This window comes from Suncus etruscus, chromosome 2, assembly GCF_024139225.1.
Source record: "Suncus etruscus isolate mSunEtr1 chromosome 2, mSunEtr1.pri.cur, whole genome shotgun sequence".
NCBI classification, from domain to species: domain Eukaryota; kingdom Metazoa; phylum Chordata; class Mammalia; order Eulipotyphla; family Soricidae; genus Suncus; species Suncus etruscus.
Window position 1 is genome coordinate 93,462,874 of NC_064849.1, and position 24,263 is coordinate 93,487,136.

The following is a 24,263-nucleotide window of genomic DNA, read 5'->3' on the forward strand; positions in this document are numbered from 1 at the left end:
TGCAGCAATGGCAAAGGGGGCTATGACCCTAATCTTGAGAGATCATGAATCTTAGATGCATTCATGGTGGCTGGGGCTGGATCCCATTCCTGGAGATGATGAGCCTCTTGAAATAACTCCAAATACCACCAGCAGAAGTGACCAGGTGGCACTGGGAGAATGAATCACATTCATTGCTTTTTATTCTGTGGGCTAGTGTAGACCACAGTCCCCCTAACCTTGAGGGAAACTTGGGGGATCAAGATTTGACCATCTGTCCAAAATCTAAACAAAATCAATGAGGCTTGGGAACTCCCAAAGTCATAACACATCCCACAACTACACACCTTCCATAATAGCCACACCCAACACCACACACCTCCACAATGACCACCTTTCACAATGACTACCCCTTACACCACACACTCCCACAATGACCACACACACACACCTCCATAATGACTACACCCCACAATTACACACCTCCATAATAACTACAATTCACAACTACATACCTCCCACAATGACTACACCCACAACTACACGATGTCTACATCCCACAACTATACACCTCCCATAACGACTACACCCCACAATCACAATCTTCATAATTACTACACTGTACAACTACACAACTCCCACAACAATGGCCACTCATCTACATAACACACCTCCTACAATAATCATACTCCATAACTACAGATCTCCCACAATGACCACAACCCATACCTCACACCTCCACAACCAGATACCTCCCACAATGATCACACCCCACAACTATACACTTCCCACAATGACTACTCCCCCACAAATACACATGTTTACAATTACACCCCCACAACCACACACCTTCCACAAGTACACACCTTTCAGCATCTATTCTTCATACAACTACATTCCTAAAGCTCTACCACTTCCCACAGTGACTGTGTCTGCCTCCTTCAATGATGTGTAGTTCTCACTGATTATCCAAGATCATGCCATGCTCACACACCACCTGCTGTTGAAAGCTCCCAGAATCCTCTCATGGATGTCTGGACTGACAATAAATATGTCACACTGCAAAACATCACACCAGCCTAGAGAGGAGCTGCCCATTTCACCCTGGGCAGTTTGGGAAAACGAAAGGGGCTTTGAAATGGAATCCTAACACAAGAGAAGGAGTTCTCTTTCTTCATGCAAAACAAACCCACCAGGGAAAAGTCGGATGCAACACAGACTCATCTCAGCAGAAGTGCATGATAAACCACTGAGTTAGGGAGCAGCATGGAGAGTAGAACTGACACACATCTACCAGGTGCGACACACGAGAGCTCTCCTGCCTTGTTACAATGATCAGCATAGGGTCACACACGTCTCAGTAAGTGTGACTCCCAACCCCTACCATGTTATGATGGCCAGTATAATGTCACAGGCACACACACACACACACACACACACAAACACACACACACGTCTCGGTAGCTGTGACTCCCTACCATGTTGAGGATGGTCAGCACATAGGTGGTCACGTTTTCCTGGCCGTGGTTCTGCACCATCTGTTTGTCCACCACAACCAGCGTCTCCACGTTGTGCTCTTCCTCCCTGAGTGACCTCGGCAGTGAGCGCCGGGGTCGGAAGTGAGGCGTGTACTCGTCAGGCAGGATGAAAATGTCCCTGAGGGGTGGCCGGGGCATGTCTGCCAAGAGTGGCACAGAAGAGAGTCAGGAGGTGGCCCCAAGCCATCCTGGCAGGGCTGTGGGTAATGGGATTTAGGGGCACAGAGTGGCCATGGAGCTGACCAATGAGGGCAGGAGGGTGAACTGAGTTGTGCCTCACTATTTGGTGCAGGGATCATGGCAACACAGTGAGAAGAAGGGGCAGTGCTGGCTGTGAGCTCCCACATCCCAGGCATCACGAGCAGAGTACAGGCACAAAGGGTGCGCCAGAGATGGAGGCACAAAGATACTTAGCTAGCAACACCGTATGAGCCTGCTCCTTCACTGACCTTGATACCCTTAAGGTGAATTCCTGGGGCTGAAGACAGAGCAGATCTGAGGGCTCCCTTTCTGGGCACCGAGGGACCCTTACACTTACACTCTGCACTCACACACAGGCATTCATGGACCTGTGCAACACACCACACAGCACTCACACAAGAACACATGTAGACATGTAAGCACACACACATGAACACACATGTACCACATGGCACTCACTCATGGAGACACAGGACCTCTTTTACATACAGGCACCACACAGCATTCACACCTGGACAAGCACAAAGCTGTGTGCACACACTCGTATAAACACCACATTGTGCATACAAAGTCACACATTTATTTACCTTGAGCATAAATACAGGCAGACACACATACACTGATATATGCTCACACATAGATGCATACACACCACTCAGCACTCACAGGGAGCACACATGGACCTGTGTACGCACATACACTCAGACACACACTGCACAGCACTCACACAGAGCACACATGGTCTTGTGTATATGCACACACTTGCACACACATTGTATAGCACCTGGGCATACACGAACCTGTGCACACACACTGTACCTTGTGAGCCAAGGGGGAGCCTGAGTACCGGGAACCTGTACACTCCAACTCCCATGAGGCTGACCCATCTCCTGCTGGGGCTTCAGCTCCAGCATCTTCAACCCTCTGGGCTCTCCCTGCTGCACCCAAGGCTGTCCTACCTGTGCCCAGGATTGTGTCGATCAGGGGCACCTGTGAGGGTTATGGCCCCACTGCACACCACTCTACGGGGCTTCCCTTCTGGTGAGGGCCCTTCCCATCACACCACTTCCTCCTTTATACTTCTTCACATACCACTGCCTCAGTTTCCCCTGACTGGTATGCCCCATCATGGAGCAGTTCACTAGAACTGTGGGATATAAAATTTCAATGCTCTGGGACCTGCTCCAGGAGACACAGGCCAGAGCACGAGAGGATGGCTCTTTCCTGGAGGTCCTGGTATGGGTGGCAGGAGACACGGTTCCTCACTCACACCACAAAACCCAGGAAACACCCAGGACAAAGGCTTCATTCTAGGGTGTAGCTTGGATCAGGCAGGGAAAACAAACAGAGAGAGACAGAGAGAGAGAGAGAGATAGTCAGACAGAGATAGAGAGACAGAGAGGGACACACAGAGAGATAGAGAGACAGAGATACACAGAGAGTCAGGGACAAACACAGAGATACAGAGACAGACACAGAGATACAGAGATAGATAGAGAGATAGAGACAATGAGACCGAGATAGAGAGAAACAGACACACACACACAGAGAAAGGAGAGACAGAGAGAGAGGAGGTCAGAAAGACAAAGAGAGACAGTTACACAAAGAGACAGAGGCAAATAGAGACAGAGAGACATGCAGACAAAGAGAGATACACAGAGAAATAGTGACCCTTAAAGAGATAGACACTCAGAGAGATAGAGAGATACAAAGAGAGACAGAAACAAAAATAGAGACAAAGACAAAGAGAAACAGAGAGAGAGAGCGAGAGAGAGAGAGAGAGAGAGAGAGAGAGAGAGAGAGAGAGAGAGAGAAGGGCATGTTTTTTTTTGGGGGGATGCTTAGGGAGGCACTGCTGGAGAGGAAGCAAAGAGAAAGGCAACCTTCCAGAAAGCCCCTAAGATGAACTTGTCAGTGGCTCCCAGTAATATGTGAATAATATAAATAAAATCTTCAACACCCCCAAAAAACTTCCGGCCATAAAGCCTTGTGGGTCTAGGAAACAGATGCCCTCAACTACCCTTGGATGAAGACATGGACAGAGGAGAGGGATGACATAGGGTAGAGAGGTAAAGCTTGGAAAAAAGTTGGGGCCTCCCGCCTGGGGGTCCCTAAACCTGCAGAACCACAGGCAGGGGGGGCCGGTTGGTCTCTGAGTCACACTAGGTGAGGGTGGTGCCCTGTGCTCTTGCCATTGCCCCACCTCATTACCTCACCCCAGAATCCCAGAGAAGTCCCAACGTACACTTTCTGCGCCGCCCACAAAAGTGGGGTTTGGGGGTCCGGAATTCTGGGTTTTCTGGGGTCACGTGGGGCTGAGGTGCCGTCGCTTTCACCCTCTGTGACATTAGGACCTGGGTGGTCGCTGATGCCCGAGGGGCTGTGGATCGCTTGTACAGGATGTGGGAAGGGGGCCCAGGCCCACCTGGAGCTCTGAGGCCCCCTGTGGCCAGGTGTGCAGGGAGTGGCCTCAGGAAGTAATCGGCTTCGGGGGTCCGGATCATGCCTGACTGGGGGAGGGAGAGAGAAGAGTCCGATTAAGCCTCAGCCTATCCAGCAGAGTCTCCCCCTTAGCAATGCTGGCCACAATGCTCTGGGGGCCAGATATTTCTGGGGCTTGCACTGTCCACTGCCCCTTCCCTGTCCCCCTGTTTCTGCTTCACCAGGCCCAGACCCGTACAGACCTCCCCTTGCCCTCCTGCTGACTCCAACTTTCTGTCCTCACAGCTTTGCTTTGTCAGCATTAAATCACCTGCCCACCTCTTAGGGGAGGAAACATAGGGGGCAGCTGGCAATGTGGCCTGTTCTGAGTCACCTAGTGAGGTCCCAGAGTGTGAGGATTTGCTCAGAGAGACATTCAGTATCTGCAAATATCAGATTTGTATTATGGGGTTTCTAAAACCTGTGACACTTTTTTTGCTTTGTTTTTTGGCCACACCCTAGGTTACTCCTGGTTCTGAGCTCAGGAATCACTCCCGGTGGTGCTATAGGATGCCAGGGATTGAATCCAGGTCTGCTGTGTGCAAGACAAGTACCCTGCCTGCTGTACTATTGCTCTTAATGTGCCACTTGTTTGCTGTTGTAGGGTCACACTGGGTTGGAAGTGGTAGTGGGGATAGAAACTACATCCTCCCATGTGCCAGGCCTGTGCCTCACCACTTGAACCCCCAGACAGGATCTGGTTTTCAAAAGCATGCCATGAAAAATTATCTATAATGCAATGCTGGCTGGACTCACTAGAGAAAACTCCATCTACACTGTAGCCTGAAGCTGGTCATGCTCCCTGTTGGCAAAAGAGAGGCAGGGACAGTGACCAGAGTCTCACACACACTGGCAGAGCTTGGCTGCTCTCCTGACTTAAAAACTGGATATGTGTTCTTCCAGGGAAGTACAGTACCAGTGGCTTTACTGGCTTTGCTGGCTTGGGATATCAGCTCCTGGGACACAATATTTGTGGATATTTTTTTGTTTTTTGGGCCATACTTAGGGGTTGCTCCTGGCTTTGCACTCAGAAATTGCTCCTGGCAGACTTGGGGGACCATATGAAATGCTGTGGCTCAAACCTCAGTCAGCAGCATGGAAGGTAAATGGTCTTCCTGCTGTGCTATTGCTCAGGTCCTCCAGAATTCATGATTACATGAAGAGCCCTTATGTTGAAATGGCTGGCCCAGAAAACCAGGACTCTATTGAGATTCTGTTCTCTTCTGGGTCATCCTGGCACCAGTCTCCTTTCTCTGCTGAGCTTCTCAAAGCCCTGACTCCATCTGCTCCTGACAGTAGCAAGTGCGTCCACGGGATGCAGAGACAACCCAGATGTCCAGTGACAGCAAGAGACAAGGCAGCTGTGGTGTCTACACACCATATATCCTGCCCAGCAGAGAGAAAGGATCAAATTGCAAAGCTCACAACACAGGTAGAAGTGGAGGGGATAGCGTTAAACAATGCTGGTGGGAGAGAGAAGGACCATGTCCCATGTGGCTTGACTCATGTATCTGCCATCTCCAAAGAAACAAGGTGAGGAGACAGACAGCATGGAATAAGGACACACTCTGGGCCAGGGAGTGTAGACCCAAGCTGGAACTTTAGGGACAAAGATTAACTGGAGGTGACTGGAGACAATGGTGTGGGGTCTGAGGTTCTTTACCGAGGAAACAGTGACAGCAAAACCTTTAAACAGAAAAACCATTGATGTGAATGCACGTGTCATTATTTTCCCTCGACACAATTGAATAAAAGTGACAAAAGCACAGGGTAGTCCCGTGATGTGGGCATCTTTGTGGTGACTGCTCATGGGACTTGCCTTATCTGAGCCTCTGGGTCAAGAGCAGAGGGTGACCACTGGGGGAGGGAGGGGGCTTCCTGTGTACAGGACATGGGGAATGGGATACCAGCTCTCGCTCAGGACCCTTTGTTGGGTGCAGGTTAGATCTATATATAAGTGGGATTTTGGAATGTCAGGGAAGTTGTTCTGGTTTTGGGAAATTCAATGAATCTCCATGCCCAGGTAGTCGGTATGAAAGAAGTGGCTTCTCTGAGATGATCTGCAAGCCCAGGGATTGCACAGATGGCCAGGCAGAGGGGAGAGAGAACTTGGCCAGTCATTAGGGAAGAGGCCATCACTTAGAAGGGGGATACCTCAAGGGGCCCACACTGTACCCACAAGGGCCAGATGAGTGCTGGGAGTTCACAAGGTAGGTGCATGGAAGTGACTGCTGCATGCTGATCTCAGCCAGTGACTCTCCTTTGGCCTCTGCTCATGATCTGGAGAGTATGTCTTGGGACACCCAAGCAGTTACTGGGCAGAGGGTAAAGGCAGTGCACAACATTCTTCTTTCCAGCAGCAGACCCAGGGCACCTGGGCAATGTGTAGGTGGTGTTGAATCTGGGATGATCTCACCCAACACGGATGTTCCCCACCAGGGAAAGGAACTGGTTTATGTATTAATAGAAATTAAAACAAAGGATTTATGTGTTTGCTTTCAAACCTCCATCCCTGACAGGCAAACAGGGCATTGGTTGCTGACCAATCCTCAGAGACTAGTTGTTCCTCTGGGTACAGAGTAAATGTCACTCATGTCTCTTCTCCGAGTCCTGGGGACATGTAAGGGGCAAGCAGGCCAGTAAGACAACCCCAAATTTATCTTTTGTTGAGTGATATTGACTTACAAGAGTTTGAATGCATATAGCATTTGCGATACAGAATTACCACACCCACTCCAGCACCCCTTAAACCTTTCCCTCTTCTCACTCCATGCTAAGCTCAGATATATATATTCAGAGTCAGGGTTCATGTCAGCTAACACAATTCCTCACTCTGTTTACTCTTTTTTTAAAATTTTTTAAAATTTTATTGAAGACAAAGATGCAAAGAAAGGACAAGGTGAAGTTACAGTGGGAAGGCAATCACCCCTAAACAGAATTCTCAAAGAAATCCTCTTGCTGACATTCCTCACTCTGTTTATTTCTATGCCTCCAATGAGTGAGTCTTTTTCATCTCACTTATTTTACTCATCCTTACTCCCTTTATATCCATTCACACATTTCAAACATTTTGCAGGATTTCATCTTTTCTAATAGTGGGGTAGTGTTCTATTTGGTATGTACCCCATCATTTCTTTATCCATGCTCCTGTCATTGTGTATTTGCTTTGTTACCACTATTGTAACTGAGATTGCACTATTGTAACTAGAACTGCAGAAAACACAGTTCTTGTTTCCTGTGAATAATGAATGAATTTCTGGATCATAAGATGGTCACGCAAAGTGATCAGAAGAGAAGAAGCAACCACACCAAAAATGGGAAGAGATGAACAGACAATTCTCCAAAAAAGACAAATGATCCATAGTTTCATGGAAAAAGGGCTTCTCAGAGAGTTGCCAATCAAACCTCATCAATGATCAAAAGTGCAAAGCACTTTCCACCAATGAGAACAGTGGCAATTATAGTATGGGGTGTATGTGGAGCAAAGGACCTGCCCTCATTGTGCTCTTCTCATGCAACCCTCCTCCCCCATCATGTGAGGGATTCTGGGGCCATGCTGAGTATCTTTGTGGCCATGTCTTTCAGGGCACAAAAACACCATCAGCCCCGCAATAATACATAACAGTGTGTTTCAAACACTGCCTCAACATGCAAACATGCAAAAGAAACCAAGAAGCGAAGAAAACAGAATCATGAAAACATGATGCTTCTTTCCTGTGATCTCTGACTCACTTGTGATAATTTGAAGGTCCTTGTGAGACCTTGCACTGTGAGGTTGAAAATCTCCCTCCTTGGTGCACCCAAAGATGGAGTTTCTTGAAGATTTCCTTGCACTAGAGCAGGCTCACTTCTCTGTGGTGTCCTAATTCAAGCACTATTCTACCATGAGCTGCTTTAGATTCTCCTCCTTCTCCTGTATTCCTCAGGCTTCAAGTCCCCTTCTGAGCAACCCAGACCAGAGACCAAAATCTGATGTAGCTATAGGATATGTAAAGTTTTATCAGCAAAGAAGCCCAGCATTTTGTTTTTCTTCTAAACAGTTGGTTATAACCTACCCTACTTAAGTAATTCTGATTTCCTAAAACACATGGACCTTCATAACAGATAAGGTTGGTATTTTAATCACCACTGATAATAATCAATGGATACTAGAAAGTAGAGAATATGTGCTCCAGTATCTTGGTGTGTTATTTGCAAGCTGCCTTCAAAGCTTCAAAAATGAGAGGTTCATTTTTTTCCCTCTTATCAAAGGTTTTTCCTGTACTGCCTCAAGAATGTTTACTAGAAAACTCATAAATGTCTACTGGTCACCTCCCCAGAGCCCCCAGCAGCCTTGGTGTAAGCAGTGAGGTGATTATTAACCAGACTGCAGGCAAGGCATCGACCCTGGGCTTTGCAAAGAAGCCCATGGGGTTGGGGGTTGAGTCACCAGAGGTCAATTCTGTAATCATTTCACACCAGAAGACTGGGACTTGCTCACTAACTGGGAAGGGAAGACACTGGGCCAGTGAAATAGTGACTTGGAGCAGCGTAAGAATGCAAGGACTCCTCCACAACAGGAGAAAGTAATTTTCTTTACACTTTAAGTTCTTTAAAGTTCTTTAAAGAACACTTTAAGTGTTCTTTACACTTTAAGTTGCCAGGTTCTGATTAACGTGTGTCTATTTGTAAAAAACACTCTGCAGAAGTTATATGGATTGGGGCTGGGAAGATAGCATGGAGGTAGGGCATTTGCCTTGCATGCAGAAGGACTGTGGTTCGAATCCAGGCATCCCATATAGTCCCCCAAGCCTGCCAGGAGCGATTTCTGAGCATAGAACCAGCATTAGCCCCTGATGGCTGCTGGGTGTGACCCCCCCAAAATAACCCCCCCAAAAGTTGTATAGATTAAATAATATACTGAAAATTAAGAAGAGGCACATTAATGTTCATTGCTGAGTCTCTTCTTCTGCAGCATAGGCGATTCTCAGGGTGCCCTGAGAACCCTTTCTAGAAGTTCAGCTCCCAGTCAGCACAGGGAACTGGAGCAGCCTCATTAACAAAAACAGGCATTTAAATTCCTCATTCCATTTCACCCTCTTCTTTGTCTCTTCTCTAAAGTGCTGACTACTCCTCTTTACAGTCTTTTAAGCCATGTCTCAGCAGCACAGGGCAATACAAGGCTCACTTTTTTTTTTTTCTAACCCCAGATTTAATGAACCTGGGACCAGCTATGCGGCTTAAAAAAACACATGTCTTGGATGCCTAAAGCCCTGGGTGTGAGTCCAAGAAACATAACCAGAAAGAACATGAATTTAGTCCCTGGCCAGCCCATCATTTGCCATGTGCCTAAGATAAGTAAGTCTCATGGCAGGATTCTATTTAGTGCTTCAAAAGAACCAAACATCAGCTCTCACCTCTGATGCCTGTATATTCACAAGCAACATTCAATAACTGTTGAATCTAACGGTCATCGAGGCAAAGTATTGGGTTTTCTTGATGAAACTTAATTATGCAAATCACATGTATTGCAATGTAACTCTTCACAGAATAATGCAATATGGAAAGTTAAGTACCGAGACTCAGTTTAAATGAGATCTCAAGGCCGTGCAGTTGACAAACCACAGTTCCCATACCTTGAGTCTCCAGCTGACTGTAATGCTACTTCCTCCCATCATGCCTTGCAGTCTTCAGTAAACACTGATGCTGCTTCTCTTACCAGTATGCTGTCTTACCTCCCAGCAGAGAAGGAGGCTCCTTTTACTCAACAATGCTCAGTTAACTAGAATTTCAAATTGGTGAATTGCAAACTGTAACCTCTCAACACCTAATATCCTCTATGAACTCTGGTTACAATGGCTATTCTCACCTCTCTCTAAGTTGGTGTAGGCTTTCATTCTAAAAAGGTAGTACATGGTATCTCACCACCAGTTTGCACTTCCAAGCTGCATTTTTGAATTGCTATTGAATAGACATGTGTGTTGGTGAAATAACTGGTTGCCTTTTGTTTGTGATCAAAAGCAACATTTAGGCCCAAATTGAATTCCATAATGAGGAAAGTAACAATCCTTCTCACCAAATGGCTGTGTACTGTGTGAATTTACTTAGTCATTCATCAATGCAATGAATATTCATGAGTAGCCTATTATAGATCAGAAAGCTTTTGGCAACCCAGATACAACAATAAATAAAATAGACAATTATAGTAGTCTTATGGGTTTTTAATTTCATCATGGAAAGGGGAGGGGAGACAGAAAAGAACAGATACACAAATCATAGGGAATTAAAGGCAATAATTAGTTCTTTAATCCCAACCAAAATTCTAGGAAATTAATTCATAGCTATAAAATTGATCTTAAGGTTTATTGATTATAAACAAGTGAGAATAATTAAGTCTATCAAAAGAAAAGAATAATGACACTTAACTGATATTCCTCAACTTGAAGTCTTAAGCAACAGTAAACAAGACAATTTGATACTAGGGAAAGACTATATCAATAGATCAATGGTATAGACAGAGAACCCAGAAAGACAGTAACACACATGTACTCATCTACATCAAAGTGGCAAATAGAATAAAAAGATAGATTTTTACAACATGTAGTGCTGAAGAACTGATCATACTCATAAAAGAAAAAGAATCTGGGGGATTCTTTATTATAATAGATTGATTATAATAGTACAGTAGGGAGGGTGCTAGCCTTGTGTGTATCTAACCCAGGTTTGATTCCGGGTGTCCCATATGGTCTCCTGAGTCCACCAGGAGAAATTTTTAAATGCAGAGGCAGGAGTAACATGTGACCACCACTGGGTGTACCCTCCCAAACCAAAACCAAACAAACAATAAAAGAATCTAGATATAGCACTTGCACTATAAACAGAACAGAAGATTGCTTAAAATGGATTCTAAGACTAAATTGAACAGGCACAAGGACAGAATCTCTAGAAAATAAGCCAGAGAAATCTAGAAAGCTTTGGTTTTGGAGATGCCTTCTTGGATTCAACGCCAACACACACACTCCACATGCATCACTGGGCCATGACAAACATGAAGGAGACTTAAATGTATGCAAGGGAGCATCATAACAGGCTTCTCTGACTGTAGGGTTCAATGCTGAGATGGTAGGCTGCTCAATCATGGCCAGGATTAGGTGTGCAGGGAGGGAGGAAGAGAGGGAGCTTGAAGGGTTGAGAGAACACGGGCCGGAGAGATAGCATGGAGGTAAGGCGTTTGCCTTTCATGCAGGAGGTCATCGGTTCAAATCCCGGCGTCCCATATGGTCCCCCGTGCCTGCCAGGAGCAATTTCTGAGCATGGAGCCAGGAATAACCCCTGAGCACTGCCGGTGTGACCCAAAAACCACAAAAAAAAAAAAAAAGAGAGAGAGAGAACACGAGCACGGTCTGTTTGGTGTTGAACAGCATGTGCCCTTCATTATGTTTCTAAGCACAAAATTCATGAGACCAAGCATGAGCTATGGACTCCCACCATGATGCACCAGTATTTTCCACTGGTGGTATGTAACCAACACACTTCTTTCATGGGGTATCTGTGGTGGAGAGGCAAGGGAACAGCTGTAAGAAAGGTGTTCTGGGACTCTGGCCCTTCACTTCACTTCTCTGAGCACCAAAAACATCTCTAAAATAAGGATCTGGTGCAAAGGAAAATCATTGACCCTGGGGAATACCAGAAAGAGATTAGCTTTAAATTAGATCACATGCATGCTCCTGGAGGTGTGGCATGAGTATGAACAAAGGCTTGATGAGATGGGGCATAAGTGTGGGGACCTCAGAGGGAAGGCACAGCCTAAGGGGAAGGAAACAGTGGTTCAATCCTTCAGGCACAACTTGGTTCTGTGTTCCTGTGTGAACCACTTAAGTCATGGGCACAGACAACAGGAATCATGCAACAGAGCCTGTGTCAATCAGACCTCCTGTCTAAGAGTGTGGGCTTGGGCACAGGGGCTCTGCTGCTCCACCCCTCCCTTACCCCCTGGGGCTGCTCTTACCCCCTCACCCTGCTGACAATCATTAGCTGGATTCTTGCCTAGATAGCCTTGGAATGAGGTGCCATGATTGAAAGCATGATCCAGGTTTCCAGTTTCTACTGATACATGCATCAGCACCCCTGTCCAGCTGACCTGGCTAGGTTCACAGAGCACCCTGTGGCCCAGTACCCAGTGCTCAGTGCTCACCAACCTTGTCACTGTCTCATGGATAGGTCTTCAGTTTCCCCATTTCTGCTTTTTTGGGGAGAGGGGTGGAGTTAGGCTATACCTGGCTATGCTCAGGGACTACAGCCAGTTCTGAATTCAAAGATCACTTCTGGAGGTGCACAGGGTGCCATATGTAGTGCTGGGCTCACACCAATTTAGTAGCATACATAGCAAGGGCCTTCCTGTCTGCACTATCCCTCAATCCCATCTCTGTTTTTCACAGCATAGCAGAAGTCACTTCTCACTCGGTGGCAGACACAGACCATGTAGCATCGAGGTCAGTGAGGTGATGGTTCTGGCCGATTCTGCCTCTTTGTGGGATGACTGAGTGCCTGCTCCCAAAGATCCAGTTTTAAGCCCCCAACATTTACGACTCAGCCTGACCATGCAGAAGAAAAGGCACCCTCAAAGATGGTCAAAAAATAAAACTTAGTGGGAGGAGGAGAGCTGTCATATTAATGTGAAGGAATGAAGCTGTCTGTGGGAACTGGAGAGCAAAGAGCAAATGTAGAAAGGAATGACTGTTCCTCTCTACTGGTCCTCACAGGGTAAATTGGCCATGGACTGAGTGGGAAGAAGGATGATACACACACAATTCCTTCTCTCTCCCTCTCTCTCTCCTCTCTCTCACTCACTTTCTCTCTCTCATTTTTGGAAGTGCTGGGCTCAAACCTAAGGCACCACATATCTGAGATCCCAGACTGCTCCTGAGCCACACCTCGGCCTGCAGGTCATTCTGGTTAGAAGCCACAGGCCCTCTCACTGTCACCCAGACTGACCTGCTGGGGCTGAAGTCATCCTGGTTTCCTGTCCATGCCATGGTCCCAGCCCTGGTCCTGAGCTCATACAGCTGACACTTAGCTCATGGGTTGGCTGTTTCCTCTTTAGTTGCCATGGGAACTGGCTCAATGGTCACTATTTTGGGTTGAGTGAGGGGAGACTAGATGCCCTTATACCCACCGTTGTTGCCTAGTAGCTGTGAATTAGGTAGATAAGGAGACCAGCTTATTTGAAGTGTCTAGCTCCTCTGTGGCTGGATTAAGATTTAACATGCTTTAAACTAAGTTCTCCTTAAGTTCTTTCATCACTACATCATATAAGTGTGTTGTTCACAGCCACAGGAGAAAGGGAAAGAAACTGTTCTCTGGAGAAGCCTGATTTTCTGGGGGTGACTAAGGCTTTCTGAGACAGAGGTGCAGAGTTGTACATCAGTCCTGCCTGAGTGTACCAACATGATTAAAAGCAGTAGGATCCATAGGTCTGTGTTCTTCCTGCATGCAGGGATCCAGTGCTGCTCAACCAGTGACACCGCAACGCTGTGGGTGGAGCAGGACCCTGTTGGAAAAAAAGGCTCAGCCCTGCTCACCAACCTCACAGGCATAGAAGAGAGGACTCTGGTTGCATAATCTCTGTCAGTCTGAGTTTCTCTCACAAAGAAATAGAAGCTCTTCCTAAAACAGTGACACACACCAGAGATACATATAGTGATTCCATTCGCCAATGTGCTTAGTCTGGTGTCCAGCAGCCTTTGTCTTTGCATCCACTTTCACCCTATTCATAATGGGTGGTTTTTTATTTGAAACCCTCTGTTGTATCATGGGCACATACTCTAACATGATTGTACATGTAAAGAAACCAAAGTTGTTGTATTAATTATTGATTATAAAGTCCTAGTGTTGTGGATGGTGGTGAGGTCTTTATCGGCTCAGCCCGGTGCCTGCAGCCCCTTCAGCAGGCAGGTTTGTAGGTGCAGAGTGACAGTGAAGAAATGATCCACAGGCAGTCAGATGAAGTTTCAGGAGAAATCCAGCTTTATTACAAGGCCCTAATCGCCATGTTCATGTATCTCACATGACCTCTAAACTAAGCTTTATTAAACAGCCTCCATCAGCTACCCTCCCAGCATCCCTCCTGCGTCCCATCTCTCTTCTTTCTGTGTCTGCCTCTTCCCTTCCCCCCAGAACCCCTTAATTACCAACTACAGACCCCTCCCAGCTGCGATGGGTCTCACCTTCCAGGTGAGATAGGCAGGAAGTTGGTGGAGGGGTAACAAGAAGTCACCGTATGTTTGCTCATAACAATAAGGCATGGAAGGCATGGACAAACTACACATTGACCTACATCCACAAGCATTCATGGGACTAAAAGTACAGATTCTATAGTGCCCTCTAAAATGATTATTTGGGATTTGAAAAAAAAAAGCAGTAGGTAGGTAGAAATGAAGAAAGTGATATAAACAATCTTCATATGAAGCCATCACAGATCTCTCTCTACCTCCCTTATTTTCTGGCTTCAAGGAACAGATGAACCATCCTTTTTGAAGATCTACCAAAGATGAAACAGACCAAAGCCTGAGAATGTCTTTGTATTTCCCGTGATACAACAAAGATACTACCAGAGGCTACCACTTGGGCAAGAGTGAAAAATGTGGGTTTGAAGAGAATGACATGAAAACAACCGTGTGCCCATGACAGAGCCTTGGGGCCACTCCTTTGACAAAAAGAGATGAAAGTGGTAAGAGAAGAGAGATGAGGCATTGCAAGAACTGACTCGTAAAGCAAGATTAAACAGAAATGACATCTGGGAAGGCTCCAGATCAAATCCCTTCTGGAGTGCATGAGCTGAAGGTTAACTTAAAACTAGGAATTAGTACTATAAAGAAGAGTCAGCTTACAAACAACACATGGGAGCAGTGTTCAGTGTCAACTTTACTGGGAAAGAAATAAATTAGTTCTATTTAAGCCTAGGGAGTCTTTTTTCAAGGCAGAAACAGCAGGTAATGTGAGTGTTAGCAATGTCGAGGATGTCATAAGCCTGGAAGCTCTTGTAATGCTGGACTATTCAGATGGTGAAAAAAAAAACTTCGTTGCTGGTCAACACCTGGTCAACATAGCATTTGTCAATAAAAATATCCCCTGTGGGGTGAGCAAGGACAAGCCAGAGATCTGGCCAACCCCCTGGCTCCAGGCTCTGCCTTCCAGATATGCTTCCTGTGCTCTCTCATATCTGCAACACCACTTTCGTAAGTAAGGGGCAGCCATTTTCATTCTCCAGAGGCTTCCATAAAAATGAGCATAGGGACACCCTTTTGTATTCCTCCCAGGTTACCCCTTGACTGTTCTCAGTCTGGTCTTGACCATGAAGAAAATCTAGATTAGAATATGGGTAGAGTGACTCTAATGATTCTTCCAGAAGTTGCTCAACTGACCACTTATGTGTGTGTCACAATGTGCTAGGGGATGTATCTTCCCCCAAAAGACCATCAGGGCCTCAAGCACCTGTCAGAGGGTCCCACCATTCCTCACTCTTCACAGCCTCTGATTCCCATCTCCAGAGGTTCTCTAGTCTCTGGTATGCAGGTCAACAGTTCAAAGCCTTATTCCATACATTGGGATAAGTAAGTTTCCATGAAAACGTAACTCACAGAGTATCCTTGGTCGTGTTGAGCTCTACTTGGTTTAAATATTAGCCAAGGCATTCCAGCTTCCACCTCTTTAAAAGCTATGCCATTGACTGACAAATAAACCTGTTACAGGTCTTATAATTAGACTTCTCTAATCATCTGGTACTTGTTCACAACTAATGGTGAGTTAATAGGAAGTACCACAGTTACTTCAAATATAAAATGCTGTAACTAGAGATTCAAAAATAAACAAAAATAAATGTGATTATCCAGTACTTTTTATTTTAGTCATTAGTTTTCATGTTTTGTTTTCTAATAGTCACCAATTCTGGCCTCCCTCAATGTAAGCGGTCTTTTCTCTACAATTTTCCCAAAGGCCTTCCAGTGCTGACATATTTCCAGCTAACCATGCTCTCATTGATCTTCTCTGATCTTTGTCTTTAATATTTTTATGTTGTCTTCTGACTTTAACCTATGGTAATTCTTCCTTTCTACTTTTCAATTTCTGTTTTAGTTTCCTGGGCCAAAGACATTTTCAAGGTTAGCTGAAATCTTGGCTGTTAATTTTTTGATTGAAGCTCATGCCACACTAGAGAAGGGAACATTTCCTGACTCCCTGGTGAAAGAGGAAGCCTTGAGCTGGGAGTCAAGTGACAAAGTCAAAGACAAAGCTTTAGAGAGTATCCATAGCTGAGAAATGATCCTGTGTACAAATGATGTACAAAAATGACTTGCATGCCTCTTGATCAAGAAAAACATAACAGCATGTGGTTTAACATGCTCACTCTGAAGCCAGATTATTTAAGTCTGATACTTTGTCTTGGTTGATTAGTTTTGGGATGTGCCCTAGTGGCACTCAGGTGGTAATTCCTAGCCAGCCAGGCCGTAAGTTCAAAGCAATGGAACCTGGATCTGATGTTCTCAGACCTGAGGTGTTGGGAATGATCTGGTCCACCCTGGCAGTATTTAGGGCCTCATGCACTGAGCCCAAAAACTCTTGGGAGAATATGGGCTGCCAAGAATGGAACTTGAGGAGGAGGATGCCAATATGTTTCTACTTTCTCTCACTAGGGGGGTCTAATGCATTTAGGAATTATCTTGGAAAACATTCTGGAGCTCCTTTACTGTTCATGGGGAACCCACATATTTTAATGTTGTCTTAAAAGTATATATAAAAGTCTGAAGAGATAGTGTGAGATAGTGTAAGATGCGTGTCTTGAATGCGTCATTCTCCATCACTGCATATAGTCCTCTGACACTATAAGGAATGACTCCTGAGCACAGATCCAGGAGAAGCCCCTGAGCATAGCTGGGTGTGCAGCCCAACCCCCTATGGCTCCTACCAAAAATATTCACTACAAACAAAACCATCCACAAAACACTAACACTCATTATTTTTCCAAATCAAAGATTCATATATTAAAGCAAAATGTTCCCAAACACTGAATCTGAGAACAAAGAGAAGTATACCAATAGATCAATTTGTACTGTCTAATATTGATCAGTATCTCCATGCACAAGAGTAGGGATAAAAATATTTAAAATTTAGAAATAATATTACCATGCTGTAGAGAGAATCAAGGAAATAGAATAAAGAGTATACCCCATTACCAAAGCTCTTGATTGCAAAGTGACTTTAGTCACTGCATGTGGTTCATGAGTTGAATTATGGAGAATAGTTAGATCATGGAGAAAGAAGGTTGGATCATGGAAAATGGTTCAATCATGGAGAAAGAATCGTGGAAAATGGCCATATCATGGAGCTAGGTCAGATCATGAAGAATGATTGGATTGTGGATAAAGGTAGATTATAGAGAAGAATGTTTGGATCGTGGAGAATGATTGGATCATGGAAAAGGATCAGATCACGAAGAATGGCCAGATCAAGGCATTAGGTCATATCACAGAGAAAGCTTGGATCATGTAGAATGGTTGGATCATGGAGAATGTCACATAATAGAGAATGGTCAAATTAAGGAGAATGGTTAATCATGGAGAATGGCTGGATCTTGGAAAACGGTCAAATCATGTAGAATGATCAGATTATGGAGATTCTTAGGATGGAGGTATAGTCATCTAATTTCGTGGACTTAGAGCTTCAACAAAGCAGCAACCAAAGGAATCCATTGTTAAATGTGAGAATATTTTCTCATTTTCTTCCTATCCTGGCAGGTGTCAAAGATGAGGGCTGGGAATCAACCCTTTGGTAAGAAGGAGCAGAGCAGAAGCTCCAGAGAGAAGTTTCTGGGGCCAGTATTTTCATTACCTGGCACTAACAGCAAAACACTTTTTAATGAACCCCCCCTTATTTTTAACAGGTAAGAATTTTAATTAAATCACTGTGATATACAGTTACAAAGTTCTTCTTGATTGTGTTTTAGTCAATGTCCAACACTTCAGCAGTGCAGATTTCTTGCTACCAGTGTTCCCAGTTTCCCTTTATGCCTTTCCTCTATGTCCCCACCTTGCCTCTACGGCAAACATTTTTTCTCTCTTTTTCCCTTTTAGACATTGTGATTTGTGAGAATCTTACTGAAGGGGTATCATACACATAATTTTATCTCCTTTCAGCACTCAGTTCTTGTCTGGAGTGACCATTTTCATCTAGCATTGTCATATGGTCCCTTCTCTGCCCTAACTGCACTCCCTGCTATTTGTAACAAACTTCTTACTATGGTTCTTTCCTCCTAGCCCTCATCTCTAGTGTGTATTACTATACTATACTATACTATACTATACTATACTATACTATACTATACTATACTATACTATTACTATTACTATTACTATACTATTTTTTTGTTACATCGTTCTATTAAGCCTCCCCTTTTCTTCCAGGAAATGCTTCTGGTCTATCTTTCATGTGGCAAAGATCCCTGAACCACACACTTGTGGGTCTAGCAGAGGTGACACTTGTCTTAACCATCCACCATAAGACTCATTAACACTGGAAGAACCATAGTGGGGAGAAGGGTGAAAGCCAGTGACCAGGATGTTCATGTCTATGGAACCAAGGAACTTTATTTTCAACACTCTTCACTCAATCCTCTAAGTCGCTATTGGTAACTGCTGCTGTAAACTCTCATCATTTCAGAGAGCCAAAAATATCAGCTAGTTGCCAGCATTTCTATTTATGAGACAGACTCCAGGTCACGGTTCTTCCACCATGGAGAGCCCTGGCTCAGAGACAAGGTGTCAGGGAGTCGGCATGCCTCGGGTTAGGGGGACACGCCTAACACCCGCCCACAGATGCCAGCCCTGAAGGGCATGGCATGTCCTCCTCCCTCACACTTGGCTTCCATTTCTTCTGGTTATTTCCCCCCACCTGGTGTTGGGGCCACACCCACATATCACAGTACTCAGGGCAATCTCCTGACTGAGCTGAAAGGGGCTCCAGGAACCATATTCATTGTCATGGTAAAGGAGCAATTTCTGAGCACCTCCAGGAGTTCTCCCCAAATACAAAATAGGAACAAGCCTGAGCACTTCCAGGAGTGATCTCCACATGCAGACAGAGCAAGCTCTAATCACTGCTGAGTGTGGCTCCTCCCACCAAAAATAATTAAAAGGAAAGAAAAAAGCAAACCACAAGCTTTACAGATTTCAGCTCGAGGGATGCATTTAATTCTCAGCACAGCCAGAGATTCACTCCTGGGAGTGAGCAAGGGGGCCACTGGCAGCCTCTAAGCAATTAATTGAATGTCTGCATTGATCAGGGAAAAGGGGTGCAGCATGAAGGTTCTTCTCTATAGGGATACCTGAGTCAGCTCCAGCCCCATATGGGCCGAAGAAGCCCCTGATATCCCAAGATTCAGATCCTGGAACTCACAAGGCTAGTCAAGGTAGGATGAGTTAGTCCATGTGGGACAGTTGTCTGTGGATCCGTTCTTATATGGGACAGTTGTCTGTGTGTCTGTTGTCTCTGTCCTTAGATGGCACAACTGTTTGTGGATCAACTGTCCATGTGGGCCAGTTTTCTGTGTGTCTGTCCATGGGGGGACAGTTGTCTATGTGCCTACCCATAAAGAGGACAATGTCTGTGTGTCTGTCCACAAGGGGGACAGTTGTCTTTCTGTCCTTAATGAGACAACTATAGACAATTGTCCTTGTCTCTGTCCATGTGGGACAGTTGTCTACGTGTCTGTACATAAGGAAAATAGTTGTCTGTGTGTCTGTCCATAGGGAAAGAGTTGTCTGTGTGTCTGTTCATAAAGGTAAAGGGGACAGTTGTCTATGTGTCTATCCATAAGGGGAACAATTGTCTGTGCCTCTATGTGGAACAGTTCTGTGTGTGAACATTACAGTAGTGTCTGGGACTCAGGTGCAGACCTAGCCTAGGTCAAGGATCAGCTCTGGAGAAATGTATATATATATTTTTTTTTTTTTTGGTTTTTGGGCCACACCCGTTTGATGCTCAGGGGTTACTCCTGGCTATGTGCTCAGAAATCGCCCCTGGCTTGGGGGGACCATATGGGACGCCGGGGGATCGAACCGCGGTCCTTCCTTGGCTAGCGCTTGCAAGGCAGACACCTTACCTCCAGCGCCACCTACCCAGCCCCAGAAATGTATATTTGAGCCAATCCGGGAGCATCAAATGCCAGTCCAGAGAGGCCGCCTGTGCCCATTTGCTCTCTCCTCTGTGCAGTCCATCCTGGCTCTCCAGAGGAGGACCTGAGCAGCCACCCCCTGGACTCAGCTGGCCCTTTGTCCTCCCGCTTCCTGCCGTGGTTGCCCAGACTTACCAGGCCGGTGCAGGTGGATAGGGCCACAGAGGAGTTGCCATGGGAGCGCAGCGAGCCCTGGTAGAAGCAGAACTGGTCGGGCGGGAAGGGCCTCACAGAGCGCCGCCCACCCTGGCCCAGCGTGTGCACGCGCAGCCCGGGGACCACCAGGCTGTTGGCCACTGTCAGGTCGAGCAGGAATTCTTGCCTGAAGCCCGTGAGCCGCAGGTGGAGCGCATCAGGCAGGTGCCGAGCCAGGGTCCTCTTCCTCCGGTGGGGATGTGCCACTTTATGGGACACATAGGCGCCCTTGTGGTCCACCTCGTAGGGGCTCACCAGCTCGTATTCTGTGGGCAACAGATGGACAATGGTCAGTGCAGGGTCCCAGACACAACTGGGATGTGCTCCCTGCAGCCACGTGAAACCAAGCTCCAAAAGAATCCTGGCAGCTCAGCCCACACTGAGTAGGCCAGTTCTCTGCCCTTCCCGGGAGCCCCTGGTTTACTATGAAGGCAAACTTGTGGGGGGCTTCAAAGCCCCCACAAGGAATAACCATGTGACCAATCCCATTGACAGTGTGAATTTAAATGTCCAGAAGGGAATGATCACGGATGATTTCATGATTCCCCCAATGTTCCAACAACTATGTGAAACTTATTTTCTTTTCTTCTATTTGGGCACATCTGGCAGTTTCTAGAGGTTACTCCTGGCTCTGCGCTCAGGAATCACTGTGGTGGTGCTCCTGGGACCATAGGGAATGCTGGGAATTGAACCCCAGTTGGCCTCATGCAAGATAAGTGCCCTCCCCTCTATGTTATGGCTCCAGCCATAAGACTCTGATGCATAATTCAGATGGTGTACAATTCTTAGTGATTCTATTGCTACATAGTTCCACTCAATGATGTGTTAAGAAAATGAATGACTATGCGATTCAGTCATTAAATTATGTGTCAAACAAAGCTCAGAGACCAAAGCACAATGTCAAAGGTTGACTGTGTAATAGAGATTATGTATAACAAATACTCAGAGTAAGCAAAACCTCCTTTTTTCTGAAGCGGGTGGGAGTCTAGGATTCCAGCCAGAAGCTGCTGAGCTGAGGTTATTTGTTATAAAATCACCTACCCCATGCTGTATCTCTAAGACCAGGTGACCCAATCTGAATCGGGGTTGCACATAAAATAATCCAAACCAGGTTGAGGGTGAAACACCTATAGTCTGGCAGTCTTCTACCTTGTATATCCAGCAAGTTTCCTGCCAGAACTGTTTTTATTGAGTACAGAGACCACCCCTGGATGGGACAATAAGGACCATGCAAGGACAGATAGCTCAGGCTATCCTGAGCCAGTCCCTTCCAGGTTTAAAAGTAAGATAAACTCTGTTTTGGGATAAATCCATGTTATAAACAAACATACAAAGGAACCAGGGATTATCTTTGTTTTTGATAAAAGAAGGTGTAACCTAACAGTTTGTGAAAGCACAAAGCACCCAGTGGCACCCAGTAACTCCCTTGAGGTCTCTCCCCACCCTGGCCATATGCAATCCTGGCATGCACACAGGGAAGAGAGGATGCGGGGGGCCCTGAATCCAGGCCTCATAGGACATGGTTCATTCTAGAATGTGACAAATAGGTCATGATTCATCCCAGGATCTGACCGAGGTAATTGGTTGTCATGGAAACACTGTAGTGATATAGGCTGAGCTGGGGTGGCCTCCTGGCAGACTAGCTGCAGGAGAGTCCAGCTCTGGGTTGTCTGCTAAGGGAAAATGAACAGGAAGCCGTGGCATCCCCTGGGCATGGCTCAATCCTGTAGGAAACTCCACCATAGAAGTCCACTCACTGCCTATGAGCTCCAAGGTTTTCCAGAAGACCAGTGATTTTGAGAACTAAGAATTTGTTTAAAAATACTAATTTTCGGGGCCGGGCGGTGGCGCTAAAGGTAAGGTGCCTGCCTTACCTGCGCTACCCTAGGACGGTCCATGGTTCGATCCCCCGGCGTCCCATATGGTCCCCCAAGCCAGGAGCGACTTCTGAGCGCATAGCCAGGAGTAACCCCTGAGCGTCACCGGGTGTGGCCCAAAAACCAAAAAAAAAAAAAATACTAATTTTCTTTGGCTCTTGAGCCACACCTAGAGGTGCTCGCTCAGGGGTAGCTCCTGACCCTGAATGTTTTTTTGGAGGGACCCATATGAGGTGCTGGAAATTCAAATCTGGGTCAACTACTTGCAAGGAAAGTACCTTCACTCCTCTCCTATCTCTTCTAGAGAACTAGAATTTTCACAAAAGTCTTCTAAATAAATTAAACGGGGTCGTCCCCACTAATGCGAGTCATCACATTGTAGCATGCACGGGGAGAGAAAGAATAAAGAAGATGGAACTCCAAGAGGAACTTTCTCTCACAAATATTGTTTGCCTTCTTTGGAATTTGCATTGGCGCCCTCTGGCGTTCAGATTCTTACTTTCTTAGACACTCAATTGAAGACAATGTTGGTGCCATCTCTTAAATTCTGGTTTGAGTGTGATTTTTTTTTTAAATCAAGATAAACAATGTCTATTTGCCAATGGCAGGTTTTAAATTCTTTAATTATCTATATATCTCTTTCTAAAAATATGCTGGGATTGGCCAAAATTGTAGCTCTGGAGACTTACCTGGCTTTAAGCCTCAGCACCACCAACAGAAGCTATGATCACGAAATCAAACCTTTCCTGAGTCATGATTCTCACTTAACATCAGCCACACAGGTTAGAAACGTGCAAACAGTAGGCATTTAATAGATGCCACTTTACCGCTTTGCAACCAATAGCACAGAGGGGTCAGCTCTGGTTCCAACCACACCATCTTCCCAGATTGCCCCAAGAATTCGTTCATTCCTTGGGGAGACTGGTAATCATTTCCCAAGCGCCCAAGGGGTGGACATTCAACTTGTTCCACACCTCAAAAGGCTCAGGCTTGTTTTCATCTCCTGCATGGTGCTTATGAAGCCACAAAACTGGCATTCCCAGCCCCTTGCACCAGGGGATCTTAGCTTCCTGAGGCCATCAGCAGTGAGGTCTCAGAAGACCCTAGAGACAATGGGGTTTAAAAGCCAGCAGGGAGAGGAAGGAGGCGCAGCAGGAGTAGGATAGAGGAGCCAGGTGCTTGGATGTAAATAAGAGGCTCTGGCTCCACTCCTTAAAATGCAAAAGGAGGGGGCGGTAGGGCGTTTGCCTTGCATGTGGACGACCCAGGATGGATCGGGTTTGATTCCCGACATCCCATAGCCTGCCAGGAGCAATTTCTAAGCGCAGAGCCAGGAGTAATCCCCGAGTGCCGCCGGGTGCGATTCCAAAACCAATAAATAAATGAATAAATAAATAAACAAACAAATAAATAAAATGAAATGAAAAAGCAGTTACAGTGGAAGCCAATACAGCTTCACCAGAGATGGCAGTAAATCGCCCTCGTGGTCTGCACCTAGGTACTCTCTCCCTCCAGCACTAGGACCGTTCAGGTCACTCCATAAATCAGTGAGTACAGTGTATGCCCTGCGCCCTGGGCAGGACCGAGCCCTTAGACCCTCATGGCCCCCACGAACAGACTTACCTCCCTTTTCCACCCAGCCCTCGGGATGGGAAGGCCTTGGGGAGCCCGAGTTCCGGGACGCAGAGGTTGCGGGTGTCAGGGCGCACGCAAGCACCTGTGGGGAGACAGCGGAATGCGTCGTGAGATTGGTCCGGGTGGCTGGGAGCACCACAGGGATCCGGTTCC

The 24,263-nt window shown here is 46.1% G+C and overlaps 1 protein-coding gene across 1 annotated transcript in view; it reads right to left on the reverse strand.

Annotated features, from left to right (window-relative positions):
* Nucleotides 1-24,263, reverse strand: part of ADAMTS16 (ADAM metallopeptidase with thrombospondin type 1 motif 16) — a 57,278-nt gene that overhangs the window by 32,902 nt on the left and 113 nt on the right. The window contains exons 2-5 of the mRNA XM_049769027.1: nucleotides 24,099-24,192; nucleotides 20,539-20,864; nucleotides 3,964-4,228; nucleotides 1,458-1,657 (exon numbers count right to left, since the gene is read on the reverse strand). Coding sequence (XP_049624984.1) covers nucleotides 1,458-1,657; nucleotides 3,964-4,228; nucleotides 20,539-20,864; nucleotides 24,099-24,192 — 885 coding nt within the window. The remainder of the gene's footprint in view (nucleotides 1-1,457; nucleotides 1,658-3,963; nucleotides 4,229-20,538; nucleotides 20,865-24,098; nucleotides 24,193-24,263) is intronic.